The 11,458-nt window shown below is 42.7% G+C and overlaps 3 protein-coding genes across 3 annotated transcripts; 1 reads left to right on the top strand and 2 right to left on the bottom strand.

The window, feature by feature from the left end:
* On the top strand, positions 1-3,140 carry LOC124674928. Its single transcript, XM_047210982.1, has 7 exons — positions 1-482; positions 1,306-1,383; positions 1,467-1,609; positions 2,156-2,226; positions 2,317-2,412; positions 2,533-2,625; positions 2,713-3,140. Exons 1-7 carry the CDS (start codon positions 27-29, stop codon positions 2,793-2,795), a joined length of 1,020 nt encoding a protein of 339 aa, XP_047066938.1. The 5' UTR covers positions 1-26; the 3' UTR covers positions 2,796-3,140.
* Positions 3,141-3,787: 647 nt separating this feature from the next.
* On the bottom strand, positions 3,788-5,839 carry LOC124675103 (ribosome biogenesis protein NSA2 homolog). Its single transcript, XM_047211174.1, has 9 exons — positions 5,800-5,839; positions 5,509-5,628; positions 5,358-5,425; positions 4,967-5,075; positions 4,814-4,882; positions 4,671-4,728; positions 4,167-4,402; positions 4,035-4,086; positions 3,788-3,941 (listed from the first exon to the last, which is right to left on the bottom strand). Exons 1-9 carry the CDS (start codon positions 5,800-5,802, stop codon positions 3,874-3,876), a joined length of 783 nt encoding a protein of 260 aa, XP_047067130.1. The 5' UTR covers positions 5,803-5,839; the 3' UTR covers positions 3,788-3,873.
* Positions 5,840-7,370: 1,531 nt separating this feature from the next.
* Positions 7,371-11,458, bottom strand: LOC124675102 (F-actin-capping protein subunit alpha). Its single transcript, XM_047211173.1, has 10 exons — positions 11,328-11,458; positions 11,107-11,222; positions 10,591-10,680; positions 9,873-9,937; positions 9,618-9,779; positions 9,030-9,108; positions 8,842-8,919; positions 7,969-8,043; positions 7,850-7,885; positions 7,371-7,726 (listed from the first exon to the last, which is right to left on the bottom strand). Exons 1-10 carry the CDS (start codon positions 11,443-11,445, stop codon positions 7,619-7,621), a joined length of 927 nt encoding a protein of 308 aa, XP_047067129.1. The 5' UTR covers positions 11,446-11,458; the 3' UTR covers positions 7,371-7,618.

Genomic DNA, 11,458 nt, shown 5'->3' with positions numbered 1-11,458 from the left:
AAAAAAAACAGTTGGAGCAGCAGGGGATGGAACGCCTCCGGTTGAGGTCTCCTCCCCTGTCGCTGAAGCTGGCCGTCGCCGTCTCCCTCACCGTCTCCTTCGCCGTCTCCTGCTGCTCCTCCTCCCCGCTCCCCTCCTCCGCCGCCCCCAAGTCTCCCTCGCCTTCTCCCCAGGCCGTCGCCGCCGATCTCCTCTCCCTCCTCGCCGGCCCCAGCGCCGCGGCGCGGGTGCCGGCCGGGGAGGTGTCGCGCCTGCGCTCCTGCCTCCGGTTCCTCGCCCCGGTCAGCCCCGCCACCGTTTCTAGAGGTTATCCCTGGAGGGATTCCCGGAAGGTTCTCCTGGAAGCCCGCGATGCGGCTGATGAGGCGGATGAGATGGTGATGTGGCCGCCGGCCCCGGTCATGGAGCTGGCGCGCCTCGCCGTCGACTCCGGAGGCGACCCTGGGGCGATCCACCGCATGCTCGACCCCACCATGCTTCCGGTGAGTGCTTTAGTGTAGCTCAATGATGCTTCCGGTGAGTGCTTTAGTCTTTCAAGTTCTTTGGGGACGATGCAGCTCAGATCTTAAGGCACGCGACAACATCCTTCGGTTGGTACGTGGCTACTGGGAAATTTTGCAGTCTCTTGTGGAGAGTTCAGTTTGATGTAGATGATCAGGAAAACGGATATTGTTTTGAAGTGAGCTGTAAAAATATCCTGAATGTATTTTTTTTCGCGGCTTTGCGTTTGAATGCATTGATGAATAGAGAGGGTTATTTACAACTGACAAGGCTGGGAACGAGCGGATGCCGAACTATACAACACAACCCACTAGAGCTAAGCGGTACAGGACATCAAGGCACGTTTGAAGGCTGCTACACTAAGCATCCATCGAATCCTGTCGAGGCTAGAGGTGCTAGGCAGCACATTGTCGAAGACGACCGTGTGTCCGTGTTGCGGTGCTTCCATATCCACCAAAGCCATGAGCATGATCAACGATGACGTTCCCTTGCGAAAATGCGGGGCTAGATTGGGTAGCCATCGACCACCACGCCGCCAAGTCTGTCCCCCACAACAGCTTGTCGGTGGATGTTGTCGCTGGAATAGGCATTGTTACTGGCTCTGGTGCATTTCATGTTGGGAGCTCCAAGATATTTTGATTTTTACTCTATGAGGTTTGTGATTAGTTTGTTGGAGAGGAGAACGGTTTGTAGAGTAAACTGGTATACCAATGCTGAGCTCTGAGCGTGCACATTGGCTTTATTCATTTGCCAATGCCCAGAATATGATTTTTGTTTCCCTATCTACCTTGGTGTCCTCTTTAGGTGCCTGATATTGCGGGATCGAAGGAGAACAAATGCCAGCTCACTAGGACACCATACGGAAGGCACTTTGCTGACGAGGTCCCTTTTTTTTGGCTCAAATTTTAGTTGCAAGCCTTTTACTTGTAGGTTCAGCATTGTTTACATGTTTCTGTTCTGACCAGGAAATCAATTCATACTTCGCATTTTTGTTTGAATTGATTGTTGCACGAGGACCATCAGTTGGATTTAATGTATCACTGACTCGGTATGATTTGTTCCATGGGCATCTTTTCCTGGCATCTGGGACGGGAAGGCTTGGGATTCTGTAAGTTCCAAATTTTCTAGTCATTGTTACAGAGAAGTTTTATGATCCAGACATGTTTGGACTTTGGTACCGTGCCAATATGAACTTACAAAGTAAGAGAATTATTTGCATATACAAACTGGAAATTAGATGCCTTCTTGAGAAAGAATAATGGACATTGGACTCTCTAGACTCTTGTCAGTGAAGTTAACTAGGTAGCATGGTATTTGAGTCGCTGTTTAGTTGCCAAGTCGCTTTCTCAAAATCATGGCGACTTGCACTAAACAGCAACTTTCGTCGACTACTCACTGCATCGCAGGGTTGGCGGCTTGTTTTGACTCGGCAACTCAAAAACCTTGCAAGGTAGGATAGTAGGAGTAAGCATATTGATTATAGGATGGTGAAAAGGTTCTTTCTGTTAATAGATGGTCCTTGTTATGCCACTACAAATTTTAACTATGTATCTGTAAAACAAATTTATATTACATTTACACCTTTAGATTGGTAAGTGCAAGTGGCACTGTGTTAACTGTTAGGTATACCCATGATGATTTTATTCTGGAACAGGTTCCACGCTAAAGAATATCCAGCAGTTGATAATGAATTGTTCCCTTACAATTTGGGATATTGCCAGGCTGGTATGTTATGTCGGATGCATATGAACTCCTATTAATTTATATCTTTGCACTGTGTGTGCATCTGATAAGAGAATTCACCATCTTTAACAGGATCTGATGTATCGTATGATGATTCTATGAATTTACGTAATATCCTTTGGTTAGCACCATTGCCATCCAATGAGACAAAAGCTTGGTTAGCTCCAGGTATGCTCATACTGAGTTCTCCAAGTTAATGTTTCTACCTTGTTCCTGTTTAAGAGCTTACGGCTTCCTATTTAGCAAACATTAACTGACATACCATGGTCAAAATTTGCAATCATACAGGAGTGTTAGTCGTCTTAGATGCACATCCTGATGGAATTATTTATCAAGATATGATACGTGACTATGTTCAAATTGTACGAACAATATATGAAGGTATGATTTGTCAATATACTTGACGCTATGACGTGAATGCTTACTAAATGATACAAAACCTAACTGTTTCCGATTGAATACTTGCAGATGATTTTGGTAAGCATGCCGTTGATGTCAATTATCTGAATGTTGCCAACGCAGCTCCAGCAGATAGAATTTTTATTTGCTGACATCCATCCATGGGATTGTATTAATTTTTCCCAATGTGATTTCCTCTCTGGAAGCAAACATCAAATGTACTATACTAAGGGATGTGCTCAAGAAAGCAGCAATCAATTGTATGATTCAGATGTTGATTTGATTGATATACTTGGGGAAACAGTTATTTGCTTGCAAGCTGTGTGACGTATATTGCATGTTTGTTCAATAGAGTTAGTCAGAAATTCATCTGATTGTAGAATTCCAGTTGAACCAGTTCTTTTCGTTATGGCAACACAATGTACAAACAAAAGTGTATATGTGGCATGCTTATAGTGAACTTCAAACAAGTGAGAATAAAACAATAGAAAGTTGCTACTACCTCTTCCTAAAATAAATACTCCCTCCATCCTATGAAGGTTGTCTGAAATTTGTCTAAATTTAAATGTATCTAGACACTAACACTAAATAGCATTTAGATACATTTAGATTTTGTTAAATCTCAAAATTAGACGATGGAGTAACTCATTTTAGTTGTATCTAGACAATTAAATTGCATCCGTATGTAGACAAGGCTAAGTCACTTATTTGTTGAGCAAATAGAGGTACTAGACAAGTTTTTTCAAAATTTATGTACCCTTCAATTCATATTACTTGACACTAATATAGATATATCTAAACATATTTTAATTGTAAATACACCCATTTTAGTGGGAAGTAATATGGATTGGAGGGAGGATGCACAAAGGTTACGTGTACTGTTTCAGAACTGCACATTGAAGCGAGTCTCTTCTCAAGACTACGCAGCTACCTAAAGTTTCGAATTATGAGGAATCAATCAGAAATAATACAGATAACCTGATACGTAGATAGCAACGTGCTTTGAACATGGAAACCTAAGAGGTTCATAGATTCGTTTGTTTTATAGCTCAGATTTTACAGCCGGTTACAGTAAGGGGAGAAGACTGTTGCACCCTGATAGTACAATGTGAAGTGGGTGTCTCAACGACAAGCATAAACTGCAATTCTAACAAAACAAAACTGCCCTCCTTGGACCAGATACAAACAGGGTGGGTGCCACATCACATTATCCAGAATTGCATAACGACTTCACACAAGTAAGACAGCATTGATACAGCCATCGTTCTCTGGGTTATTTGTCACCTGGGCGTATTTACCTGAACATACAAGAAACATCAGGTTATGGAACATGTCTCAAGACTTAGGGAGGAGGAAAAAATAGCTGAACTTTTTCTTAACAAATGCCTTACCCCAAACAACTTTTCCAGCAGGGGTTACAAGTCCAAGTTCGCTGACATTCACCTGAGTGACATTTATTGTTGTAAGCGTATATTAATGCAGCGAGCAATAAGAGTTTCACACAGGTAAAATGCTTTACATACCTCAATGATTGTTCCCCTTGTCATAACCCCAAGAGAAGTATACATTGGACCATTTGGATTTTTCTTCACAGAAATTATGTCGAGGTTGAACGTACATTTCAGTTCAGGGTGAGTCACATGAGCTTTCGTGAAACGCAGACCAGTGGGCCGAATGAACCTTTCGTACTTTGGTGGCTTCCTTGTAAATCCAGGACCAACAAAGGTTGCTTTAGTTACCATTCTCTTCCACTGCTTTGCTGCATAAGGAAAATTATATCAGCTACTTGACTCAGTGAAAAAAATACTGGATGTGATCGGTGCTATTGTTCACCAAATGTTCATGAAAGCAACTACAGAGTTCACAGAATCAGTTGCCTTGCAGCACATTGCAATTTTAGGAGAACATACAATAAAAAATGGGCTTGCAAGCAACTAATGGGTTACAAACATATGCAATGCCTGTATAAGAACGCATGACAATAAATTCCGAATGCCAAATAGTAACCTAAGCTTATCATGACTTACTTTTCCTCTTGCCAGTCCGAAGAACTTTGAACATCTCTTCTTCAGCAACTGGTCTGACCTGAAAGAAGATAAATGGTGACAACATTTAGTCGAGTGGGAAACAACCTATTCTGAAGCAAGCAGACAAAAACAGTTTGCATTACCTTTGGCAAGGGAACGTCCCATTTTCCAGCTTTTTCTTTCCTCTTTTGCTTAATGGTGTTGCTGAGAACCTGCATATATTACGAGAAATCAGCAAGCAATGCAACAAGATGGTTTGTGTGTGCCTCAGAATGTGGTAGGAACAGAGTGTATACCTTGGCGCGCTGTGTCTGATCACGATCCAGCAGATAGGGTGGGATAGCGCCCTCTTGAACATCATCATCAACCTTCTGACGGGAAGTTGACTCATCATGCATTTTCAGGCTGCAAACGAACACATAGACTAAGTCCCACGTAACCATAACCAGATACACATATTCTACATCATTAGGGAAACTGTTTTTCATATTACTTATAAATCATCTATCTAAATGAGGCACAGCGGCAGGGAATTGCTCTAAAATGCATTAATTCATCGACTGTGATAGTAATCAACCATCATCTCACAGTCATGGCTTCTAATCGCAGAGATATTATCCATCCATATATCAAGTGGAGCAGTAGAAAGAGTAAGCAGTCATCCTGAAACATCAAACGAGCACTTACGTCTTCTTCATCTGCGCCTTCTCGGCATACCGCTTCTTGGCGAACCTCTTCCCCTTAGCGCCGAGCAACTGCCCACAGACCAAAACACACACGCATCAGCAAGCACACACGAAAAATAAGGCATCTAAAAGCGGAGGAAATCGCGTCATACGTTGCGGGCATCCTTGGAGTTCTTCTTGACCGAGCGGGCCTCCTTCTTGCGCTTGCGCTCCTCGTAGTCCAGGCGCCGTCCATGGCGCTTCTGGTGGAGCTCGATGTAGTCTCCCTGAGGCTGCAGCCAACTCGAACGGGAGGAGAAATCAGCACGAAATTCAGGAAAACTGTGCAGCAATCAGAGAGCGGGCGGTGCGGGCAAGCTCGGGACGGATCAAATCGGGAGGCGGGTGGGAGGATGGGGAGGTCTGGCCGGAGGCGGCGCGGGAGGAAGGCGAAGGGGACTTACCATGGCGGCGAACCCTAGAGTTGCTCGGGGTTTGGTTCGGGAGGCGGCGGAAAGGACGGAGATGAGGCATCGTTTGGGGGTTTATAGGATTCCATGGGCTTTGGGCTGTGTAGACTGGGTCTGGACATTGTTGTCCGTTGGGCTAACGAATTGTATGGCCCAGAACAGCCTGCTTTGATGACTCACTGATCACGTTTGCCATACTCTTTTCTCAGAGTAAAACATATGTTTGCTATACTGTAAGGCTCTTCGCTCAGAGTTATTGAACTAATCAATCTAGTCTGTTTTCTCACGGGAAAAAAGACAGCCGCCGCCTCTCCAAACCCTAGCCGCCTCCACTTTAGTCTTTTTCATAGATCGGTTCCTCCTCTTTCGGTCGGCTTCGCCGGCGTCGGAAGGAGTGGGGAACCCGATCTATGCGTGAAGTTTCCAATAAAAGTAGTGTCTTCAGTTGATTATGTTAGGATTTTGGTATTCATCTTTTTGTTGGTTTCCCCTCAATGGAGATGGCATCGTCTGCAATAAGTGATCTTCGGGCTTTCGTTCGACGACGAGATCTTCTTCTCAACGTCAATGGTGGTGTGAAAGATTACAATCCTCTAGGTATGGGTCTTCAGATCTTCCTTAGCCATATCGATTTTGGATCTTTTGTCGTTGTTGCCGCGAGGAAGATTATCCTTGTTTTTATCCCGGCTGCTACGTCCTCAACAATGGTGATTCGTACTCTCGGCTCTCCATCGTCGTCGACAAGGCTAGTCGGTTGTTATTCCCTGACATATTGGTGTTGGTACTCTTGCCGATGTTGAATGACTAGTTTAATGGTTGTGCGCGTGCACGCAGCCTTGGCATTGCGGCTCAAATTAAAATTATGGGAGAATCTTCGTCGGTATTTACAGGTCTATGGTTTATTATCTATCTTTGGCTGCCTTCAGAAGAGTACAAGATTGTGTTCTGGAAAAAGAAAGAATTTGAAGACCTCGAAGATTTGTTAGTATCTTTTAGACTTTATTTTGTAATCGTTGGAGTCAGCTCGTGTATCTCTACCATGTATTATTTGTTACTATAAATATATGTGGTATTGATTGTCAAAAAAGAAAAAGGCTCTTCGCTCAGAGTTTGGATAATTGGAGTAAATTAAATACATCAGGAGGGTACACATGATAAATCTTTGTCCAGAAGATGACATTAAGAATTTCTACAAACGTTTAGATTTTAGGCTAGTCAACTTTTGGTACTCCCTCTGTCTGTTTACGTACATCCAAATTTAGATAAATCTAAAACATTATTTTGTGGACAAGTTTTGGACTCAATTAAATACATCCTGAGGGTACACATGATAAATCTTTGTCCAGAAGACGACAGTAAGAATTTGTACAAATGTTTCAAGATTTTTGTAGCATCTTCTGTCATGTTTGTACATAATCTCTCCATTCCCTTTTAACTGAATCTGATTTAATATAACTTTGCACTAAATTAGAGTCAATTAAAAAGGAACGGAGGAAGTACAAGATAAATCTAATTCTGATCATCCCTAAAAGCAGAGCTGCAGAAGGTACACATGGACTCCTTTCAAGGCTAAAAACAGATAGGGATCTCACATCAAGTGACACAGGTCAGTATCTGAATGAACATATATCCTGGCAATGCCACTTCTCGAAAAAAAAAAAAGGTCATGCTATTGATTTACACCGATATGCGGAAGCACATAGACCAAAAGAAGAAAATTGCTGGTTACAGGATACGAATTGTACAGTCTAAGCAAATAATAGCATGGAGCTAAAATTTCCATATGAAGCTACCTAGTGACCTGCCAAAAGCTTCATTTCCCTAGCGCTAGCTCTTTAGCGAGGTCCCGTGTAAGGCTGAGGGCATGAGTGTTGTGCCATGGGAAAAGGGTGCGGGTAACTGGAAGTTTCCTCCGAAGATCCTGTGAGCAAGACATGATCAGCTTTGACGTATGTAGAACAATGCATGGGTAAAGATTACTGTGGTAAGCCAGCATCATAACTATCACCTAAATCGTTAAATATTTAGCATTGTCTCAGCATACCTTGAACGTTGCGTCGGACAAGTTCAAGTATGATTCCTGTGTGCAGATAAAAGCAAGCAGCATCATTCACTGTGTTCGCATCTGATGTGATTGAGTATAAACAACACAAAGGTTCCAACCTCAAGAGAAGAAAAATACTCGGACTCCTGATGGCGAATGATGTTAGTTACTGAGAGTGCAGTGTCTTCAGGCGTCTGAAAGAGAAGTAGTATAGGGTCAGAGTCATGATTAAAATTGTAAACCCCGCAAAGATATAAAAAGAACAAAGAAAGCAAATAGGGGTTTGAGCATATTGAAGGCAGATCCTATGACACATCAAAATGGGTCAATGGCACAAAAGATAAACATATCCTCTCTAAATGTGAGTGGTGTGAACACACAAACTCCACAACCAACTAGAAGAAAAGAACTAAAGAGGGGAAACAACAAACATGTCCCACCCTTTTCTTTCTATTTTAAATGTCAGTCATGAGGCGAACTTGCAACTGGATTTCTATTTACGCAATCCAGCAAAGTAAAATCTGGGAGAGGAAATATGCCATCGTTCATCATTTCCCAAATAAAGATGCATAAAGCTTAGGTTTTGGGTTTGAACTGTTTGCACCAATATAGCACCTGCCAACTGCAACTACACGAATCTGCACAACCCAAACCAACAAGCAACAATCCAGCATGGTAAAGTCAAGAAGATATTTCTGAAGTCCTGAATACACATAGATGAACACACATGCTGGCTCACGTGTGCAGGAGAGTTCGAGAAAACAATATTATCAAAGAATGAAACAAAGTTTCCCCAGAATCCATAATAACTGCATAATGGATCCAGCACAGAACTAAACCAGCGATGCAACATCAAAATAGAGAGCTTAAGATCCCAAGAACCTATTTCATGGTAGGCCATGTTTAAGGTGATGAAAAAAGGGCTAAGGTAGTACTGGGGAGGAGGAAGGGCGGGGGCGTTACAGTATGCAGGGTCAAATTATTGAACTAACCTGCATTAGTGTGGAGTCCTTGCGATCAACATCAGTATCCAGCTGCACATTTCCCTCTTCGAAATAATGAGCACCTACCTGGTGACCATAGAAATAATCCTTACAATACAGAAATTACTAACTTTACTTACAGTTACAGTAACATCAATCAACCATGATTTTAATTTCAGCTAAGCAAAACATCTAACCTGTATCTTTCCTTTAATTTCAACAAGTTGAAACGCATAACTGAATTCCAGAGTCCAAACAGAGCGCCAGCTGCCGTTGCTGGATGACACAATATTAAGTTGCCTCCATCAGACAGACACTAAATGATAAGAAGATCAAACCTATAAGAGCATACTTCAAGTGTCCTAGTGACAGATTCTGTGAAACAAATGTTCAGATACAGTACAAGTACTAAATCTTACAAAGTACAATTAAACAAATACCAATGTATTCTAAGCAGACGATGAACAGTATAGCCACAAACCATATGATTATTGTTGAGTCAGAAAACATAATGCTGTAAATCTACGATCAAAAGTTGCATCCTGAAAGTAGGTTCTGAAGGAATACAAACATACTAAGATAAAAAACTAAAGTCTCAAACTATAAGTAGGGATCTCAATTATGCCAATGAGGAATTGAAAACAATAAGTGCTAAAATCAGACCAACAGAACCTTTAGGCATCATCATTATTAAGACCAAATTCACTGATCAAAGGCACAGGATTAAAGTAAACAAGGTTCCTTGTAACAACAGAGAGGTAATAGACGCAAGTCAGGAAACATACCAGAAGTTCTGTGGGCTGCGTCTAGCAGCAGAAATAACTACTGCCAAACCAAAATCAGCACCTGGTTCCTCTATATCCTTTCCACTGGTACAATAAACAGCACACACACCTTTTGGATAAGCTTCACCAACGTATTTTGACACTTCAACATCTATAGCATTCCTGTATAAAATAAATAAGTACAGATTATTCACTGCCAATATATTACGGGCAATAAAGAAATGAGGAATACAAAGTAGCAGAGATAATATATACCTAAACTCCTCAATATAAGCTGAAGGAAGCTCCTCGTCTGCAGCAGGCCTCAATTTTGTACAAGTCTTTGCACATAAGCACAAAACAAAATGAATTAATTCAATGCAGGAACTCCGATCTTTTAATGACAGAAGAAAGCGAGAATAAAATCCCATATCCAATTTTGTGGAGTAATATTAACCAGCGAAGCATGATATTACTCGAAGTGTTGTTTGATGTAGTGTTTGAGACAGATTGGAGTAGCTTTTCATATTTCTGCTTTTCAGATATTTCATGGAAGATAATATCATAAGAAACCCATTCAAGTTCAGCAAATCTATTTGAGTTTGAAACATATGGTTATTCAGTATCAGTACCCAGTTTAATTCCTCGGTAACAATATAAACCAGCAACGGGCAAGAGTGGATCATCTACAGGCAGAGCTCAGTTCTGAACAAATATATGTAGAGTTACTGAGCTAGACACTATACACATCCATATATGACAGTATTCATCATTAAATAACGCAGTTGCGAAAAGGGTGACAGATCAACCCGAAAGTGTAAAATTAGTAGGTCCATCAAGCCTAAGATGCAAATGCAACTGCTAAATATACACTGGTCTCTAACATGAATGAGTCACTGACTCACTTTACATTTTCTCGTGTGTTAAAATATTTTAATAGCCATGATAAAGCTAAATAATCACAAACAGTATCAGTCACATCCTTCAGCACTACCTGCTTAACATGGTCCACCGTAGCAACTTGGGCAGTCCTAGGGTCCAGATAGTTATTCTTGTCGAGCTCCCCATAAGTTGTGATGATTATCTGCAGGCATGTATCACACAACGCAGATTCAATACTCGGCCAAAAAGGACACTCAAAGCATGATACCTTCTTCATGGGTATGGAAAGACACACAACTAGAAGAGTGGTCAATCCAGCAGAAAAATGGTCCTACTCTACTTATCATGTGGTCAAAGAGAGATCTACCAAAATATTCCTATTCCAGTACAGTTCCCAGGCCTAGCAAATCCAGGGAATCCGGAAGAAATAGCCTCAAAAGCGAGATTGGTGGAGTATTAACTGCTGGTTCTGCGACTTATCGCTAACATAGATACCACTTCCAAAGTTATCGACGTTTATATTTGTGAATACGCATAGAGTCGAAGCACATCACCAAACATGGCTCGGCCCCTTTCTTCTATCTAACAAAACATAGCTGGGTCGTGAGAGCGAGAGAGGGACACTCACATCGCCGCTGCGGTCGGGGAGGTCGAGGGAGACGAGGTGCGCCTTGTTGTACCTCGGGTAGGCCTCCGCGGCGGCGGCCTCGAACACGGCCTCGTCCCGCAGCAGCGCGCGCACATCTGCACGCATTCGAGCGGGGGTCAGAGAAACCGCGCGGGCGGCCGGAACCAGACGTACGGCTGCCTAAATTTTACGGGCAGGGGTCATCAGATGGGGGCGGTTGCCTTTGGCGACGTAGCGGATCTCGCCGGCGGGGGCGTTGGAGAGGAACCAGACGGCGATCTCCCGCTTCTGGTCGTCACTGAGCTGCTCGCCGGCGCCGTCGCCGTCGTCGTCCGACATTTGGTGGGCGCGC

Source organism: Lolium rigidum, chromosome 7 (assembly GCF_022539505.1).
Source record: "Lolium rigidum isolate FL_2022 chromosome 7, APGP_CSIRO_Lrig_0.1, whole genome shotgun sequence".
NCBI classification, from domain to species: domain Eukaryota; kingdom Viridiplantae; phylum Streptophyta; class Magnoliopsida; order Poales; family Poaceae; genus Lolium; species Lolium rigidum.
The sequence above is the reverse complement of the archived record's forward strand: the minus strand, read 5'-3'. Positions and strand labels throughout refer to the sequence as shown.

Bases quoted from the DNA above. Each gene is read 5' to 3' on its own strand.
- LOC124674928 (XM_047210982.1), top strand. From the start codon at position 27: ATGGAACGCCTCCGGTTGAGGTCTCCTCCCCTGTCGCTGAAGCTGGCC. The intron at 483-1,305 runs GTGAGTGCTTTA...TGTCCTCTTTAG, and splicing joins TCGACCCCACCATGCTTCCG to GTGCCTGATATTGCGGGATC. The intron at 2,626-2,712 runs GTATGATTTGTC...GAATACTTGCAG, and splicing joins TGTACGAACAATATATGAAG to ATGATTTTGGTAAGCATGCC.
- LOC124675103 (XM_047211174.1), bottom strand. The intron at 5,426-5,508 runs GTATGACGCGAT...GTCTGTGGGCAG, and splicing joins ACTCCAAGGATGCCCGCAAC to TTGCTCGGCGCTAAGGGGAA. The intron at 4,087-4,166 runs GTATGTAAAGCA...AATGTCACTCAG, and splicing joins CAAGGGGAACAATCATTGAG to GTGAATGTCAGCGAACTTGG.
- LOC124675102 (XM_047211173.1), bottom strand. From the start codon at position 11,445: ATGTCGGACGACGACGGCGACGGCGCCGGCGAGCAGCTCAGTGACGAC. The intron at 9,109-9,617 runs GTATGTTTCCTG...TGTGTCATCCAG, and splicing joins CGCAGCCCACAGAACTTCTG to CAACGGCAGCTGGCGCTCTG. The intron at 8,044-8,841 runs GTTAGTTCAATA...CTTCTCTTTCAG, and splicing joins AGGACTCCACACTAATGCAG to ACGCCTGAAGACACTGCACT.